Source organism: Macaca nemestrina, chromosome 14 (assembly GCF_043159975.1).
Source record: "Macaca nemestrina isolate mMacNem1 chromosome 14, mMacNem.hap1, whole genome shotgun sequence".
In the NCBI taxonomy this organism is placed as follows: domain Eukaryota; kingdom Metazoa; phylum Chordata; class Mammalia; order Primates; family Cercopithecidae; genus Macaca; species Macaca nemestrina.
Genome location: NC_092138.1, coordinates 117,348,349 through 117,366,434, shown reverse-complemented (window position 1 = coordinate 117,366,434; position 18,086 = coordinate 117,348,349). Strand labels below are relative to the sequence as shown.

At 61.0% G+C, this 18,086-nt stretch overlaps 1 protein-coding gene and 1 pseudogene across 9 annotated transcripts in view; one reads left to right on the top strand and one right to left on the bottom strand.

Annotated features, from left to right (window-relative positions):
• Window positions 1–14,149, top strand: part of LOC105472048 (coiled-coil domain containing 187) — a 51,862-nt gene extending 37,713 nt beyond the window's left edge. For 5 of the 9 annotated variants that reach the window (XM_071078612.1, XM_071078615.1, XM_071078613.1 and 2 more), the window contains exons 18-26: window positions 455–739; window positions 1,596–1,747; window positions 4,386–4,531; window positions 5,255–5,340; window positions 5,643–5,712; window positions 7,774–7,910; window positions 8,292–8,404; window positions 8,897–8,973; window positions 9,491–13,679. In XM_071078612.1, coding sequence (XP_070934713.1) covers window positions 455–739; window positions 1,596–1,747; window positions 4,386–4,531; window positions 5,255–5,340; window positions 5,643–5,712; window positions 7,774–7,910; window positions 8,292–8,404; window positions 8,897–8,973; window positions 9,491–11,826 — 3,402 coding nt within the window. In that variant the 3' untranslated portion in view covers window positions 11,827–13,679. Of the gene's footprint in view, window positions 1–454; window positions 740–1,595; window positions 1,748–4,385; window positions 4,532–5,254; window positions 5,341–5,642; window positions 5,713–7,773; window positions 7,911–8,291; window positions 8,405–8,896; window positions 8,974–9,490; window positions 13,680–13,800 lie in introns of those variants that run through there. The other 4 variants (XM_071078617.1, XM_071078616.1, XM_071078611.1 and 1 more) reach the window with 4 other exon arrangements.
• On the bottom strand, window positions 12,977–13,730 carry LOC139358280 (uncharacterized; annotated as a pseudogene).
• Window positions 14,150–18,086: the final 3,937 nt, after the last annotated feature.

Below are 18,086 nucleotides of genomic sequence, written 5' to 3'. Positions count from 1 at the left end.
AAGGCCAATTGGAGGGAAAGGGAGGCCCCCCAGTGCGAGGGCCAGGGCGTCCGCCCAGACACCCCTTCCCTTTCGTTGGCCTTTTTTTTTCTTTTTTTTTTTTGAGACGGAGTCTCACTCTGTCGCCCAGGCTGGAGTGCAGTGGCCTGATCTCAGCTCACTGCAAGCTCCGCCTCCCGGGTTCATGCCATTCTCCTGCCTCAGCCTCCCGAGTAGCTGGGACTACAGGCGCCCGCCACCTCACCCAGCTAGTTTTTTGTATTTTTTTTTAGTAGAGACGGGGTTTCACCGTGTTAGCCAGGATGGTCTCGATCTCCTGACCTCGTGATCCGCCCATCTTGGCCTCCCAAAGTGCTGGGATTACAGGCTTGAGCCACCGCGCCCGGCCATTCGTTGGTCTTTTCCTCTGCTGGCTCCGGGGTTATGCTGACATCTGCTTCTTTCGCCTGCTCAGAGGGAAATCCAATACCTGCGCCACACGCAGCTGCTCAGGCACCGAGACAGGAAGCTGTTTTTGCAACATCAGAGGGACGTCGTCTCCATGCCGGGGCCTGCAGGAGCCCTCCCCATCCCGGGGCCCGCGGGCACCCGCCCCATCCCAGGTCCCAGGGATGCACTCCCCATCCCAGGGCCCGCAGACGCCCTCCCCATCCCGGGGCCCACGGAAGTCCTCCCCATGACGGGGCCCGCGGACGTCGTCCCAGTGCACGAGCTGCAGGTCCGGGCCAAGCTGCCGCAGGTGGGCGCTCTCGCCTGGGCTGGGGCTCAGCCCCAGAAATGCTGTACCCTAGGATCGTGCAAGTCCCTTGTAAAAATGCCTGTGGCCGCAGGAAGACTTGCTGGGGGGTGGGGTTGGGGGTGGGGCAGATGGAGGGAGGGAGGGGCCGCTGCTGGGGGGCTGAGGAGGCTTCCTGGATGGGGTGGTCCTGGCCAGGCCCTAGAGCAGAGCCAGACTTCAGGTGGGGGCAGCAGTGGATGGGGTTGGGGAATAAGCAGGACTGGGGATCTCATGGGACCCAGGCAGGAAGGAGAGTGTGGCTGGAAGTTCCGGGGGGAGGCCAGCCCCTCAGGGACCCCAAGCAGAAGCTGCGTCCTTGGAGGGCGGCTCCAGCTCCCCATGTCCACCAGCAGAGTGAGGAGGCTGTGTGGACGAGGGGTGGGGACTATCCCCAGGCAAGCTGTGTGCCTTCCCCACCTGCGTGTCTCCTCTGTAAGGCAGGGAGGGCAGCGGGCTCACCCGGAAGGTGGGGATGAGGATTGAATGATCTGAGCTCTCTGAAGCACCTGCTCCAGGCTGGACTGCAGGAGAGGAGACAGGAGCAACCTGATTCCAGAGCTGGGCATGGGGGTCTCTGGCCGGCCTTGGGCAAAGACTCGTCATTCTGGGTCTCCCATCCATACCTCTCAGCGGGGGTGCAGGACCCCTGCTCAAATGAGAGGTCCTGTTTCAGCCTGGCACCCAGCAGGGAGCAAACAGCCCCAGCACTGCACCAGCCCTGTCACAGCCACAGTCACATGATGCCCGGCACCGGCTTTTCTGAGGAAGAAATGAGCAGAGACAGCCACGCCAGGCTCTTCTGCACCGTTTCTCACAGGGCTCCAGCCCCAGAGTCAAGGTCACCTGGGAGGGCGGCTCAGAGACAAGCCAGCAGCCAGAGGCCTCCCTGTGTCCCCTGACCCTGCGCAGGCCCAGCAGCCCCACCAGCCGTCGCCCCCAGAGCAGCCCCGCAAGCTCGAAGGCCAAACGGTGAGTTGGTTGGTCTTGGGGGTTGGGAGTCGGGGTCTGGACGCTGATGTTCTCCTGAGAAGCCTTTCCTGCACTGGGCGGCCGACTCACTCAGCCCCATCCCCACCTGTGCCTGGGAGGACGGTAGGGGGTGGGCATTGAGGGCACTGAGGGAGGCCTGCTGGCCCAGTGGGTCTGGGCAGAAGCCGGAGCTGCCCGGGCCCCATGGGAGGAGCCCCAGGAGCTGGTTGCACCTTCCTGGCTCTGTGGCTGGCTGGAGTGTGGCCACGGGGAGGATCTCCTCTTAGCCTGTTTCCTCACCTGGGAAATAGGGACGGGGTGCTCTCCCCTCCACAGCTGCTGCAGGACGCAGTGGGGCACAGCCGGTGGACAGGTCTGGCTCAGGGGCCAGGGGTGGCACGTGTAGCCCTGGGCACCCCCTCCCAAGGTGGCTGGGGGCTGTTCTGCCCACCGGTGGCAGCTCAACCTTCTCTGAGGCCTGGCCATGTGGCCGTTGGCTTTGGTTTGCAGCAAAAGCGCCTCATTAGAGGGCACCAGGGCTCTGCCTGGACTGTCCCCATGGAGCAGGGGAGGAGGTGTGATGACCAGGGTCACCTGGCCGAGAGCCTGGCCGTGGGAGGAGCAGCTGCTTTTCCCATCAAGAGCCTCCCGGCTTCCTGATGCTGGGAACAGCTCTTCTTTCGGGGCTCAAAATGGCCCTGGAGGGCCGAGGAGGCCTCCTCTCCTTTGAGCTCAGACCCCCAGGGCCGGCAGCCCTCAAAACTCTATCACAGACCCCCTTGAAGCAGCAAGCGGCGGGGCAGCACAGGCCCAGGGGAGCAGCCTTTGGAGGCCCCTGCCTGCCTGGGGGAGTGTCCTGCAGCTCTTTCCCAGCCCAGAGGGGCCTCTGCAGCAAGGGGAGCTGCTGACCACTCAGCCTCGGCCATTGGCTCCGTGGCTCCTCCTCAAGCTTTCAAATAAACCTGGGCACAGACTGATCTGTCATTCACATTGCTGCCAGTTGCCAGTCCCAGGAATCTCTGAAGAGGCTTCCAGGCCTACTATCGCCACTTGGTCCCCCAGGGTTTGCTTATAGGGCTGGAGAGGAGGGGCTGGTAGATGTACGGTTGCAGACCTGGACCCCAGCGTGGGGGTCAGCCCACCCTCCTGGCGGAGGGGTACACCCTATGTTCAGCTTGTCACACCAGCGATGTGTAGCCCTGTCCACAGCTAGAAAATAGAGAAAAGTGAGGTATTCACAGAGAAAACTTTGGCTCCCTGGGACCCCACCCCCGAGAAGCTCACCTGTGGTGTTTTGCTGGGGCTCCTGCCACACAGGAGCAGACGCGCTTCCCTCCTTCATTGGTTCATTTGAGAGAAGCTCAGTTGTGAGCTGGGTGCCTTGGGGTTGGGGTGTGTCTATCTGCACCCCAAGGGAGCGAGGAAGAAGCTGGATGGAGCAGATGGAGCTGCCGCAGGGTCCTGGCCTGAGACGCTGCGTGCCGAGGAGGGTGTAGGGGAGGGGAATGAATCCTTTAGGACATGGGGGTTCCTTTTTTTTTTTTTTTTTTTTTACTTTTTTTTTTTTTTTTTGAGACGGAGTCTCGCTCTGTCGCCCAGGCTGGAGTGCAGTGGCGCGATCTCGGCTCACTGCAAGCTCCACCTCCCGGGTTCACGCCATTCTCCTGCCTCAGCCTCCCGAGTAGCTGGGACTACAGGCGCCCACAACCGCGCCCGGCTAATTTTTTTTGTATTTTTAGTAGAGACGGGGTTTCACCGTGGTCTGGATCTCCTGACCTTGTGATCCGCCCGCCTCGGCCTCCCAAAGTGCTGGGATTACAGGCGTGAGCCACCGCGCCCGGCTAGGACATGGGGGTTCCTGTTCCCATTTTTATTCAGTCATGTTTTGTTTCTGGGGCAGCTCTGAGAGTACAGTACCTTGCTCTGCTTTGGGGGCAGTGCCAAGCCCTGGGGGCACTGCCCTGTCTCCCTCTAGAGCCTGTGTGGGGCACACACTGGTGTCAAGGTGCCTTCCCAGTCCCGCTCCAGCGAGAGTGCGGGCTCCAGCCCCTCAGCCATCTACCTTGGGATACGGGGATTCCAGGCCGTTAGGGCCACCCTCCTCTGAACCAGCACCTCCTGCTCACCCCTGGCCATCTGTGAATCCAGGGGGAAATGCTCAGGGGCACCCTTGGGCGGGAGCAACCAGCTGTGCCCAGATGTGGCAGGTGCCTGGGGGAGAAAGGGAGTCGGACGACGTGTCGCCGGGCAGGCACCTGAGACAGCAGGAGTTTTCTTGCCACCCCAGCAGTGTGACCCAGGCAGAGTCAGACGGGGGGTGCCTGGAGGTCAGCGCAGGCCTGGGGTGGCACCGTGCTTCTCGGGGGCCCAGCATGTGCACCTGGGAGGCACAGTCCATCTCCAGGCAGAAGTCTGAAGGGGCCACACCCTGAGGAGAACACAGGTCTCTCCCACCCACCTTACCCGGGTGAGGGGGTCACAATCCCGTCTTCTGCTTGGCCACTGACCGCAGCCACCCCTGGATGTGACATGAGGTTGTTCCCAGAGAGAGGGTGCTGGTGGAGGTTGTGGCCAGGGCTGGACACCTGGGAAGGGGCAGCCGGGCGGGCGGTCACCTCCACTCTGCATGGCCGTGCAGCCCTCCCGCGGAACAGCGGGATGTGACGCCGCCCCAGACAACCTCCGATGCAGATGGTCACCAGCAGCCTCCGAGGCCAGCGTGGGGCGAGGACACACACGACCCCCGGGGCCCGCTGGTGGAGAGCGGCAGCCACGTCAGCCAAGGTAACGAGCAGCAGCGGTGACTGCCCTGGGACAGACGGACTCATTCAGTGGGCCCTGGGCAGCGTGGGGTGGCGTCAGGCTCAGGGTCAGGCAGGCCTGCTGTGCCCCACCTGTGACCGGGCCACCCCGGCCTCCCCGTGTCTGCGTCTCAGTGCAGCAGGGCACACAGTGGGCTTGCCAGCAGGCAGGCCACCCCATGCACAGGCAGCCAGCATTCCCAAGATACACAGCGAGGGATGCGCTGGCCGGGAAACCACCCAGGCAGGTTCTGTCTGCGAAGGGCTCCTCATGGGCGGCTGCCCAGAGCACCTGATCTTGGTTGGGGCCACGTGCAGGCCTCAGACTGTTGCCAGGCAGGTCCCAGAAACACAGGCCCACAGAGAGCCCTTGGCCAGGGCAGAAGGAGGATTCAGCAGGCCGCCTTTCCCAGGCTCGGGCTGAGCAGACCCTCGGGCCTCCAGGCAGGGGACATGGCAGGGCAGAGAGCCGGATGTGGCCCCAGGCTGTCCCTGTCTCCCTCGAAGTTAGCTTGTTTGCCGTCCATCCTGCCAAGAACAGGGCAGTATGTGGCGACACCCTCACCACTCCCCACGCACATCAGTCCCCACCATGTTTCCCCCACCCCCCACCCCCCGCAGCTCCATTCTGCCCCTGCCTCGTTCCTTCCCTTCCTGGCCTCAGTCTGTGGTTGCCGCTGGTGACTCCTGGGACTGTGTCTTTCAGAACCTGGGGAGCAGCCTCGGGCCCCTCAGCCGAACCTGCAGCCCGCGAGCCCCCCTGACGGACAGCGGCTGGGCCCAGCCTTTCCCGTACGCACTCCCTGGAAGCCATTTCCCCAGCCCCACCTGTTTCAGGGCCCTCCTCCCAACATTCTGCCAATCGGCGACTTGATCTTGGTTGGGGCCCCTTGGTTCCTGTGGCCGGTCCTTGGTTCCTGCAGTGGGTCCCTGTCTGTCCCTGCCCGTCCCTGTCTGTCCCTGTCCACCCCCATCTGTCCCCATCCACCCCAGTCTGTCCCCATCTGTCCCCATCCATCCTGGTCTATCCCTGGCCCTTGGTGCCCTCCCTGCAGGGCCCTGTGGCATGTCCACTCCCCTGTCTCAATCCCCAGGCCGAGGAGGCGGAGGGGCGCCTCCCCACAGCTCAGCGCAGGTCACAGGAGGCGAAGGAGCCGCTCCCAGGTAAGCACCCTGGAAACAGCGTGTGGGCCATCACGGCGCCGGACGCGTCCCCTACATCCGGCAGAGACAGTCCGAGGCTGGAGCTCAGCCACTGGACAAGGACGGAAAGCAAAGAAGATGGGCCCTGGTGGCCCCCCACCCTGGCCTCGGACCCCTTCACCGCAAGAAGAGTGGCCGGCTCCATCTCCTACCGGAGGTGACGCAGTGGCTCTTCTGGAGAAATTAAAAGTCATAACTGGCTGGGGTTGTTTTAGTCGCAACTTCGTTCATCTGGGGCAGGTTTTTAAGCGTTTGGAAGCCAGCACTGCCTGAGCGTCTTCAGCCGACGGAGGTTTTTGCACCGATTACATTTTTCTCTTTCCGAACCTTACACTTGGCCGGGGGCCTCCCCGAGAGCCAAGTCCCCAATTTGTAAGTGGGGCGGGAGGGGACGCGCTCACCGTGTCAGGGATCCCTGGTGGTGGATCTAGTAGCCGCCAGCTGAAGAGTGAGTGGGGGGTTGCATGCCCTGCGATGCCACCTCGGAGCTCCCTGACCAGCTCTGGGTGCCGAGTTCAGAAGGCCCCCACCCAGTGTCCATCCTCGGAAGCAGGGAGACTATGCTACCAAGGGTCTGCTGGACTGGGGGGCCCTGCAGTTGGGGCCAGGGAAAGCAAACCTCAGGACAGACGGGTTGAGATAGGAAGAGGTTAGAAGCACTTGTGGGGCTGCCTGCCCAGGAGAGCGTGGCTGGTGGGGCTCCCTGGAGAGGCCAGTGGCACTGAGGGGCGGAGTGAATACAGAGTGCTTTCCCCCTGTGTCCCGCATTGCCCCCGGGCCTGCGTCGTTCAGGCTTCAGCGGCCACCGTGAAGATTGCTCAGCCTGAAGCCTCCCTTGCCACATGGCCACATGTACCAGCTGTCACTGTTCTCGTTGCCTCTGGAGGTGGCTTCACTCGTTACACCCACACTGCAGAGGAGGAGCCTGAGGCCTGACTTATGTTCTCAGGTGGTCCAGGGCTCGCCCTGGGGCTGCCTGATTGCAGTGCTGGCCGCTCTCTGATCAAAAGACTGCACTCGCAAGGCCTCCCTGGGTGACGCCCCACTGTGGTCATTGGGGCAGCCCAGGGCCATGGACAGGAGGGCAGGTGTTCCCGTTGATGGAGCTTCCCCCTCCTTGGGCGTTCACTAAACAGCTCCGGTTCCCTTAGCCAGGTGGCCTTGGCCCTCACAGTCCCCTGACCCCACAGAACGAAAGTCTAGGGAGATGAAGATGCAATGCGGGGAGGGCCTGGTGCTCCTGGGGAGGGCTCTGCGATGGCCCCACCCACCCCTTTGTCCCCCTTTGCGATCCCTCCGGCAGTGCACTGGTGACCTTGCTGTGTCCGAGGCCTGCCCCCCACCAGCCCTCTGTGCCACTCCTGCCTCACACCAGCGTCTGTCTGGACGGCACCGAGGGGGAAGAGCAAGCTCTGGCAAAGGGTTTCCCCCAAGGGAGGGAAAGAGGCCTCTAAATAATAATAATATAATAATAATAATTATTATTTTTGAGACAAAGTCTCACTCTCTCCCAGGCTAGAGTGCAATAGCGTGATCTTGGTTCACTGCGACCTCCACCTCCCGGGTTCAAGCAATTCTTTTGCCTCAGCCTCCTGAGTAGCTGGGATTATAGGCACCCACCACCACGCCCACTTAATTTTTGTATTTTTAGTAGAGATGGGGTTTCACCATATTGGCCAGGCTGGTCTCGAACTCCTGACCTTGTGATCCACCCACCTCGTCCTCCCAAAGTGCTGGGTTTATAGGCGTGAGCCACCACGCCCAGCCGACTTCTGAATTCTAAACAAATTTTCTCTAAACTCTTGGCTGGGACTTCGATCACTAACTGTCCAATAACAGGATCATTTTAGGAGCAAACTACCATGTACGTTTCCGCCCTCATTACTAACCAAGCACTGCAGAAAGGCATGCGTCACTTTGAATTTTAAGATTTGTTTTATGTGACTTCGGAATTCCTGGGAGCTGCTCCTTCTGCTTCCTGCATCTGTCCCCGCCAGCGCTGACAGTCCCTTTGCCCTTCAGGAGACCCTCAGACCAAGCCCAGCCCTTCCTTAGCGGGGAAGCCCCGGGCTCCGACAGACAGCCACGTGAGGAGCTTCGGGGAACGCAGCCAATCCTCCTGGGGCAGAGAAGGTCCTTGTGGCCCACAGGAAGCCAGCGTGAGTCGGGTGTGGCTGTGCACTCCCTGTGGGCTGAGTGGGGCCTGGCCTTGCTGTGTGGCCCTGCGGGGTCTCCTGGTCCATCCCATGAGTGCCCCGGGGCCCTTCCCAGCAGATGCCTTCAGTTCTGAAGTTTGCCAGTTCTCTGGGTCTCACCCTAACACTCAACACCTGGGCAGAAAAACAGACTTTTTTCCCATGGCGGCAGGGCCCAATGGGAGGAGGGGAATCTGATGAGTGGGGGTCTCCACGGCCATCTTTTGGGTGGTCTTTGTTCCTTAACCATGGCCGCCGGAAGCACAGGGGCTCCATCCAGCTACAGGAGGTGGACAGAGACAGAGGCCACACCCTGACAGTGTCATTTCTCCAATGTGTCTCCAGCAGGTGACTGAGGGCAGCACGAGCGAAGAGGGCTCGGAATTGGGGCTGGATTTTGCCGAGAGTCCCGTGGAGGAGTCCCAGGAAACCGAGAGCTGGCGATCAGGGGAGCAGAGGTGTGGGGCTGGGCTCCCCGGAGCAGGCAGGACCTGGGGCAGGGGTGGAGCCTGAGGCACGGAGACGGGTTCAGCCAGCACTGCCTGTCCCCCTGCTGTGGAGACCCTCACTCTCTCCTGGCACAGTTGTGCTGCTGGGGTACAGCTGTGCACCCACCCTGAGCCCTCCGGGGTCTGACCCACTTTTGGAAATAAAGATGTCACCCATGAATCAGCCCAAGGTCAGCAGAGGGGCCTCGAACCCCCTGGGAGTGGCAGCCCCACCCCTCTCTGCCACCTGATCCAGTGGGACTGAGACTGGATGCCTCCAAAGACAAGCCACTGGGGAGCCCTTGCCCTCAGGGTCACCTCAGGTGGTGGCAGAGGACTAGCTGGGATGTTTTTCGACTGTGGGCTGTGGACTGAGCCCAGTGGGATCCCTGACAGTGGGCCCTGGGGAAGAGGCCAGGAGGACCAGGATCCCCACAGGGTTCTCCACGAATGTGCTTGCAGGATGGAGGCCTGCCTGCAGGAGGTCCCCGGCGTCTCCTCCACCTGGCTGGAAACTGCCCGGGCTGCTGCCTCTCCAGGTGATGCCCCAGCCCCCAGCCCCTCCCTCAGCCATCGAGTCCCCACTAAGGGTCCCCCAAGGCTGTTTCTACATCAGAGCCAGCTTCTCCCCACAACACACAGCCCCTGCCTTCCCCACTGCCCAGCTGGAGGGCTCTGCCCACGCACCTCCCCATCACAGGGTTGCTGGGGGAGGTGAATGACGGTCAGGGATCCTCTGGATCCACCCACATCCCGAATGAAAATTAAAAAGGCAAAGCCAACCAGTCAGTCCTTGAACCACGGCTGCGGTGCTATGAGGCTGGGTCCCCAAGGCTCGGCAAGGTCCCTGGACATGACTCACTGGGTGTGGGTGGGGGTGGGCATGGTCAACCGCTGGGGTGGAATCACAGGGGTCCAACACGCTGGCACCTCAACGTTCTTCCTGCCTCTGTTCAGGGTGTTTCTCTGTTCTGACCTCCTGGCTTTGGGGGCCGTGGGATATGCATGGGGTCCAGGGTGCAGAGGGTGACAAGTGTTGATTGTCCCCTCTCTCAGCAGCTCCTGTGGCTCCTGAGGAGGTGGCGCTCCCGATCCTGCACCAGGGCAGTCCCCTTCTCCCCGCCACCCCCTCCTGCGGTCCAGGCTCTGAGTCTGCTTCCGGAACCTGCTGGGGGCCTTGGGAAGAAGCCATGGTGTCATCCCACACCTCCCCAGCAGGCTCTGTGACCAGCCTGTCCTGTCCCTCTCTCTGGGAGTTCCAGAAAGCAGCGGCTACGCTGGTCCAACTTTCTGAGAGCTCCAGCTCTCTTCCCGGCTTGGAAGCTGAAGATTCCCCAGACAACGGTTTTGCCTGGCCTGGAGAGCTCTCTGCCCGACACTCCTCCGAGGAAGCTGGCCTGCCTTTGTCCTGGGGGCCAAACCAGGGTGAGCCTCGGCCAGGCAGTGTTCCTGGGGGTGGAGGACGGGTCACCTGGCAGAGGCCCCAGGGCAGTGGGGCCAGCCCCCTGTGTGGTTCCTCCTTGGACACGGCTGTGGCAGAAGGTTCAGCACCGGAGCAGAGCCCGAAGGCAGGCTGGCTGCTGCCTTTCCCAGACGTCCCTTCTCCAAGGTCAGGCTCAGAGCTGTCAGAGGCCTCCAGCGAAGTCTGGGACGAGGACAGCGAGAAGGACTTGCCAGAACCCTGCACTGGGGCCGAGCCAGCCTCGGGGAGCTCCCTGCCTGCAGGTGGTTCATCGGGCCTTGAAAGTGGTGTGGAGACCCAGGTGGCTCTTCCCTCCCCATGGCCTGGGGAGGGGCAGGAAGCTTCTGGGACCAGCGAGAGCCTGACGGGGGTGTCAGACACAGGAGAAGCATGCCGGGCACCCCCGGAGGCCGCCGGTGTGGTGTTCCCACCCCAAATCTCTTCTGCCAGCGACTCGGACTCGCTGCCGGCCTTTCCTCTGGGGACCTCTGGGAGTGAAGGAGCAGATTTCGGCAAAGGAGGAGAGACTTTGGGCTACCAGGAGGAAACTCGGGATGCTGACTCGAGTCTGTCCACCAAGAGCAAACTCCCGCACCTCATGCCAGAGCCCGAGACCCCGGTGACCCTGCAGGCTCCTCCCGGGGACCTGGGCAGGCTGGCACTCCCAGTAGCTGAGAGCCGGGTGCCTGGGCCCGGTGGGAATGGAGCCCCCACTGTCCTGGAGGAAGCCTGTCCCCCACTTGCCAGTGACGTCTTGACTGAGATCCTATCTCCCGTGGACGAGTTGCTGTCCTACAGCAGTGCCGACCTCCCGTCCTCCATCCACAGGGAGGACCCCCTACCCCCACCTCCTCCCACTCCCCAGGCACAGAGTGATGGCAAAGACACCAACCCATGCTCAGATGCCTTCCCTTCCCCGCCCTCGGGGCCCCTCGGGGAGGACACCGCCATCACCACCCAGGATTTGTCCTCCTTGTCTGAGGAGAGTCTGCTGGAGGGACTGTTTCCTGGGCCCCAGGGGTCCGCGGGAACCCAGGAGTCGGGGCTCTGCCCAGGGGTGGCTGGACCGGGTGGAAGCCTTGAGGACCAGTTGGGTAGATGCAGTTCTATAGCAGAGGATGAGGCCGGAGGCAGCCAGTGGCCTGAACCTGTCAGCTGGCCAGGGCGCCCGTCGTGTGAGGGGTCAGGCAGTGTCCCCGGAGGGCTCCCAGGGCCATCAGTGCAGCCTCCAGCTCCATCCAGAGTGGCCTCTGTGGCCAGGGAAGGTCTGTCAGGGCTGTTGGCAGCTGGTGACGCGGACGTGACGAGTGGCAGTTCATCGGGGGACTGGGATCCTGCTTTGGGTACAGGGTTCTGGGCTGATGTGGCCTTTGAGGAGGTCTTGGGCCGTCGGGGAGAGCCCTGGGAAGGAACGCAGAGCTCTGGGTGTGCAGAGAGCCAGGGAGGGTCGGGGCAGCTCTTGGTGGGTCTGGATGAGCTCCTAGACACTGCTTCATCTGCAGCGGGGCCCCTGGGCAGCCAAGCCTGCTTGGCCAAGACCCCCACCAGGGGCCGAGACCCCAAAGAAATACTGGGTAAGAGCAGGAAGGCAGCCACACCTCCACAGGCAGCCACACCTCCACGTCCCCGGGAAGCAGCCCCGGCAGCCTCTCCCCCAGGCCAAGTACCCTTGGCCACCCGTGGAAAGTGTGGGTCCCTGGAGCATGCCGGCAAGGACATCGAGGGAGGCAAGGACATAGAGGACTCACCCGGGCCCGAGGGCGCACTGGGCAGAGAGCCGCTCCTGGAGACAGACTCAGGCCGTTGTGCACATCTCCCAGGTGTGGAGCGAGACCAGGCAGTGGACCTCGTCTCCACGCGGCTCACCAGGAGGGTCCTGCGTGACTCCTTAGCTGCTGTCTCCACACTGGCCCCCAGGTGTGGCCCCTAGGGAGTGTTTTCTGGAACTACAGAGATGCACAGGCGTCCACGATGTCATTGTGAGCTGTGTGTGGCACACACATGCACACGTGGGAGTAAGAACCTAGAGGCCTGGACTTTCCCAGGGCGGACCGGCCAGGCGGCCGGCTGTGCAGGAGGGCCACCTGGACCTTCCCAGGGTGGACCAGCTGGGCAGCTGGCTATGCAGGACGGTCGCCTGGACCTTCCCAGGGTGGACCGGCTGGGTGGCCGGCTGTGTGAGGGATGGTGGCCTGGACTTTCCCAGGGTGGACCGGCTGGGTGGCCGGCTGTGTGAGGGATGGTGGCCTGGACTTTCCCAGGGTGGACCGGCTGGGTGGCCGGCTGTGCGGGACGGTCGCCTGGACCTTCCCAGGGTGGACCGGCTGGGTGGCCGGCTGTGTGAGGGATGGTGGCCTGGACTTTCCCAGGGTGGACCGGGTGGGCGGCCGGCTCTGCGGGACGGTCACCTGAAGCTGGGCCCAGACTGCACACCCACTCCTTCGCATCAAAGCCATGAAGAGGCATCCATGAAAAGGCGTTGCAGCCCAAAGCCAAGAACAGTCAGAGTCGTCAAGAACAGGAGCGAGGGCAGGGGTGGAACAGCGCCTATGCCAGGACAGGGGTCATGGGGATCAGCGAAGGCCAAGAGAGGAAGAGAGAACATTTGGGGTAAAGAAGAGCTGGGGTGGGCCCGGCTGGTGCTGACTCACACCCCTGAGCCCTGCTTAGAAGACAGTCAGGGGCATTTGCCTGCTTTGACTTTGGAGGTGCCTCCCCCCGCCACCCTCTACCCCGCCCACACGGCCAGCAGATGACGTGCAGCTGGGGGGACTGGGCATGGGCGTCTCTCACCTGAGCTGCACAGACCAGAGGAAGCCGCAGCTCAGCGGCCCAAGGTCATTTCCCCTGCAGCCCGCACAGCCGGGGGCTTGTCCTCTGGGAGTCAGTGGCCCAAGATCTCTTTTGGAGCATGTTTGGGACTCGCTGTGCCTGGAAGGCCAGGGCATCCGATTTCTCCTGGTGTCATGGACTTTTCTTTGCTTCCAGAGCATTCGCTGGGACCCCTGTAATTTCTCCGGGACCCTTTTGAATTTGAGGGTCTCTCCTTGAATGGGGAGTTGATGGGCAGCGTGTTGGCCTCAGGGACCTCTGTGTCCCAGCACTGATCCCTCCAGGATGTGGCTTTTCCTGTCCAGGGCCTCAGGCCTCCTCCACTTTGAGAGGGGACCACACTCCAGACTTTATGCATGCAGTCCGGTGGGAGACATCACAAAGCTGGCCTGGCAAAGCCCTAAGGCGCCAGGTCGCAGGACACACAGAGCTGCCAGGGCCCTCTACCCCATAGCTCTGGTGAAAGACCCCAGGCCCCTGAGAACCCCTTTGGGCCCCCTTCCGTGAGGTAAGAGCCCCTCTCCAGACACCCCTTGCTGGGCAGCAGCTAGGCCCAGCCTGCCTTCTCCAGCCCCGGGGCGGCTGCTCAGCCCCAGGTGCCGTTAGGATGGCCGGCCTGTGTCAGGGCCCCCACTCAGCATGTGTGTGGGAAGCCCAGCTCGGGCCGGGCATCTGATTTTGCGCCAGCTCCTGCCCAGCCCACCTGAGAACGCAGAGGTTTGGATCCAGTGGGGAATGTATTCCTGCGCCGTGCTCTCAGTTTCAGAACAAACTTTGAGCTGAGCTACAGCTTTCTCACGGATCCCCTTCTAGTCTTCCGAACAAATCAGTCTGTGATTTTTTATTTTTTTCCATTTATTGCTGACCCTTTTGGTTTTATGAGGCCGTGGGAGAGGAATTATGTATTTCACACACACGCATCTGGCACGGCAATAAATCTCCTCCACTGAAGCCCCCGCAGATTTGCGGCAAATCCGATGGCTTCCCGGCTCGCCGCCACATGGTTGGTGCTGACGTGCGGTGTGATGCAGTGGCGGCTGCACTCACAGCTGGACTTTCCCTGGGATCCCAGCAGGTGCCGGTGGCAGGGTGCCCTTGAATGGGGCTGGTCGTGAGGAACGAAGGCAAACCCGGGCCAGGGCTTCCAAGGACAGCAGCGCTGGAGGGGGCCGGAGCTATCAGGTTACTCTGACTGCAGGAGAAAAAGCCACTCCACCAGAGGTGTAAATACATTTAATCTCCCAACATGACACATACAGAGCAGAGGGCTTTGGCATTCAGATATATCGACCGGGCGAGATGGTAATCCAAGGTTCCTCCCCTTCAAGGTCTCCTGCTGTTCTTGTCTGGGCTCTGATCTGTCGTCACCGCTTGGGCCAATAAATCTTGATACCGGCCTCCAGAGAAGTCATTATCTTTCATAGAAAATGATTATTTCTCAGTTAAACCCTACGTTTAATTTTCCCGTGATCTGTCTCTTTCAGCTTCCCTGCTTAACGGTTCCCTCCTGCGTAAAATGCCCATGAACGTGTCCGCGGCACTCCCAGTTCCAAATCATCAGACAAACTTTACGAGTCCTTTTGATTCCCTGCCCTGCATGGCCATCACGGCCACCCTCATAAAACACACATGAAGGCCAGGGGGGCCCTTTATGAAAGGGGGCGGCTGCACACACTCCTGGGAAGCATAGCCTCCTGGCACCCAGGGGACTGGGAGAACTCACTCACTGCCCAGGTGGAGCAGGGTCCCTGCGGGTCATTTTCTCTGTCCCCAGGGTCGAGCCTGGCCCGTTCATGCCCAGCAAAGCCAGGCTCAGAAGCCGTCCTTTTCGCGGCTCCCCAGGCAGCTTTGGGGTCCTGGAAGAGTGTTGGCAGGTCCCACAGCCATCCCATGGCGCCTTGTCCCGTCCACCCACCTCATGGCAGCATCAAAAGCTGGGAGTGGAGGATGGGATCACACACACCCCCTGGCGCTGCCCCGGGGCTCCCTGCCACCCTTCCCCTGCCCGCCACTCACCATGTCCATCAGTCTGTAGCTGATGCAGCACCGGCCACACTGGTACTGGGAGCCAGCTCGGGCTCTGAGGCTGCCTGGGCCCTGCTCCATCTCTCCCTAGGGCTCTGGCAGGGAGCCCCTGCCCTCAGACGTGCCTCCGTGTCCACAGTCCCAGGAGAGTGGCCACGCACCTCCTCATGGTGTCCTAGGGAGGACATGGAGAATTGTTCCCCTGGGCACTGTTCCTGGCACGTAGCCAGTACGCAGGGGCTGGCACAGGTGTGCACAATTCCTCCTCAGAAGTTTTCCCAAAGTGGGTGGTGGTCGGTCATAAGCAGCTGAGCCCTCCATGCCAAACTCCTGCTAAAGGGGGAGATGTGGATGGCAGGACCAGTCCTGGAGCCAGGGCCATTGAAATCCATTGGGCCTCATCTCCGCTCTCCCCAGGTGGAAAGGGAGGCGGCTCAGAGCTGGGGTTCTGCCTTTGTCTGCAACACAAGCGTTGGAATGGGCCCTCCTGGGTTCCGGGAGGCACGTGGGCCTGAGACTCTCCTCTCTGTCACATACATGCCATGTGTCCTTCACCTCACACAGTAGTCAGCCCTCTGAGCCTCAGTTTCCCCCTCTGTAAAACAGGAATATCAGGCCGGGCACGGTGGCTCACGCCTGTAATCCCAGCACTTTGGGAGGCCGAGGCGGGCGGATCACGAGGTCAGGAGATCGAGACCATCCTAGCTAACACGGTGAAACCCCGTCTCTACTAAAATACAAAAAAAATTAGCAGAGCGTGGTGGTGGGCGCCTGTACTCCCAGCTACTCGGGAGGCTGAGGCAGGAGAATGGCGTGAACCCGGGAGGCAGAGCTTGCAGTGAGCCGAGATCACGCCCCTGCACTCCAGCCTGGGTGACAGAGCGAGACTCCGTCTCAAAACAAACAAACAAAACAACAGGAATAGCAATACCTGTTCCACGATGGGCAGGCTTGTGCAAACCTGCTCCAAAGATGGAGGAGGCTGAGAGGCAGAAGAAAGGGGCTGACAGGTCCAGTTTCTCAGGACGAAACATTTAGTAGGGATTTACAAATGGAAGCCACATCTGTGTCTCTGGAGGCCCAGACGGACGGGATCCCACCAGCACCCCCAGGCCCAGGGCTTATCTGCCACAGGGGAGGTTGGTTTAGAAGGGATGTGCAGAAACCTGAAGCAGAGAGCATCAAGGCTTTGTGCCCTAAGGGTAGGATTGACGGCAAGTACCTGCTCTATGCAGGGAACAATAGATCCACTGGAAATCTTGGAGGCCTTCCCGGAATCAGGCTCATCAGGATCCAACACAGCAGGTTAGGTCCAAGATGCTGCCTCAGCCTGCACAGCACCTTATCTCATCAGGTCTGAGATGTGATCTCCCCACATTTTGATCCCTTTGAAGCCAGAGCTGTCTCTGTCAGGGCACCTGAAAATTACCACCAGCCACGTGTTTTCTCGCTCAGCGGCACGCGTGCTAACCGCGCCTGCAGTCACCTGGCCTTTGCCACAGCGACATGTGACATGCGGACGCCTCTCCTGCAGGAGGAGGGGCAGATTTCACGCGGGCTTTGGGCAGGACCTGGCTCAGCACAGACAGCTCTTGCCTAGACTCCGAGATTCAATCCCAACCCCTTCTCCTCCCCCACCCTGTCTTGGATTGGAGAAACCCTGGTTGTTTTGGGGTGTGGCCTCTAAGTGCTGGTCTGAGCTTGGTCCCATGGGTGGCTCCACTTCACCAAGCAGGTTTGGGGTGAAGTGTTGCCCCAATGTTCTTAATGTGCCCCTCCAGTTGGGCTCATGGCATCCTCTGTCTCAGCCGGATCAGGCTCCTTTTCTCCACTCCCTGTTCCCCTGCCACCTCGCCGCTGCTCCTTCTGGAGGCCTGGGGCTTGGCACGTGGCCCTCCCCTCTGTCCCACAGCCTCCCCAGGGGACCTCAAGCTCTGAGCTCCAGACTCGACTCCCACTTCCAAACCCTGACCTGACACCTCCCTTAGAGGTTGAAAAGGCTGCTCAGATGTAACCGGTCCAAAGCGAACTCCTGGCGTCCTCCCCAGCGTAGCTCTCCCATCTCACCACTGCAGGATTTAGTCTCAGCCATAAGCAACCCCATTCCTCCAATTGCTTTGGCCCAAACTCTGCCAATGTGACACCCTCCACCTCCACCTCCACCCAGGCTCAGCCGACCCCTCCACCAGCATTGCCTCTCACCCCTCCCCTGAGTCCCTCCAGCTCATGGAAGGAGGCAGCGGCTCCTCCCAGGTCCCCTGCTTCCCCTCCTGCCCCTCCTACTCTGCAACTGGAAGGGCAGAGCTGCATCTTTGCACCAATCCTCCCATAGTGGACCCCAATTCAGCATCAAAGCCCAAGTCTGTGGCCCGGCTTGTGAGGCCCCCTGGGTCTCGCTCAGGCTCTCAGCTTTTCTTCCCTCCCACACTTCCCCCAGCTTGCTCCGCTCCCACCAGGCCCGGCTCCGGCTCCTCGCTGTTCCTCCGGTGCGCTCAGCACCCTTCTGCCCCAGGGCCTTTGCATGTGTGGCTCCTCTGCCTGGGCCATGTGCCTCCTCCCTCACCTCCTTCTCCACTTGGGTCACCTTCTCGAAGACTTCCCCACCCTCCTGTGTACCGTGGCCCTGCTGGCACTCGCCTCCCTGTGCGGCTTCACTGCTTTTCATAGCACGCGTTGGCTGCTTTACGCGTTGGTTTGTTTTGGGTCTGCCTGAATGGCAGGCCAGGGGCACTGGGGGCTCAGTTTTGTGCTCGCTTTGTCTCCAAGGCTTGGCACAGAGCAGAAGCCAGGAAACGTGGGTGATGGAAGGAAACGTGAACAGGGAGACGCAGGACGTGAGGGAAAGGGAGCAGGTGCCTCGGCCAGGGGCCCTCTGGGGAGAATCCTCTCATCTGGGGTTAACTGTTGTTAGCAGCAAAACCGTTTAAACAAAATCTTACACAGAACCCCACAATATAGTTATCTATTTATTTTGAGACAAGGTCTCGCTCTGTCATCCAGGCTGGAGTGCAGTGGCGGAGTCACTGCTCACTGCAACCTGGAGCTCCCAGGCTCAAGCCATCCTCCCACCTTAGCCCCTCAAGTAGCTGAGACTACAGGTGTGCACCACCATGCCCAGCTTTTTTTTTTTTTTTTTTTAAGAGATGGGCTTTTGCTATGTTGCCCAGGCTCACCCACTCTCTTTTTTTGTTTTGGTCACACAGTTCAGAGAAAATACTGACATGTGTAAAAATTAGAAATAGGAACTAAAAAACCCCAGGTATCCTGTTCGATGAAGTAAAAAGTCATAGGATTTCATTTCCAAACCTTGAAGCTGCGTTCGACTGGAACACC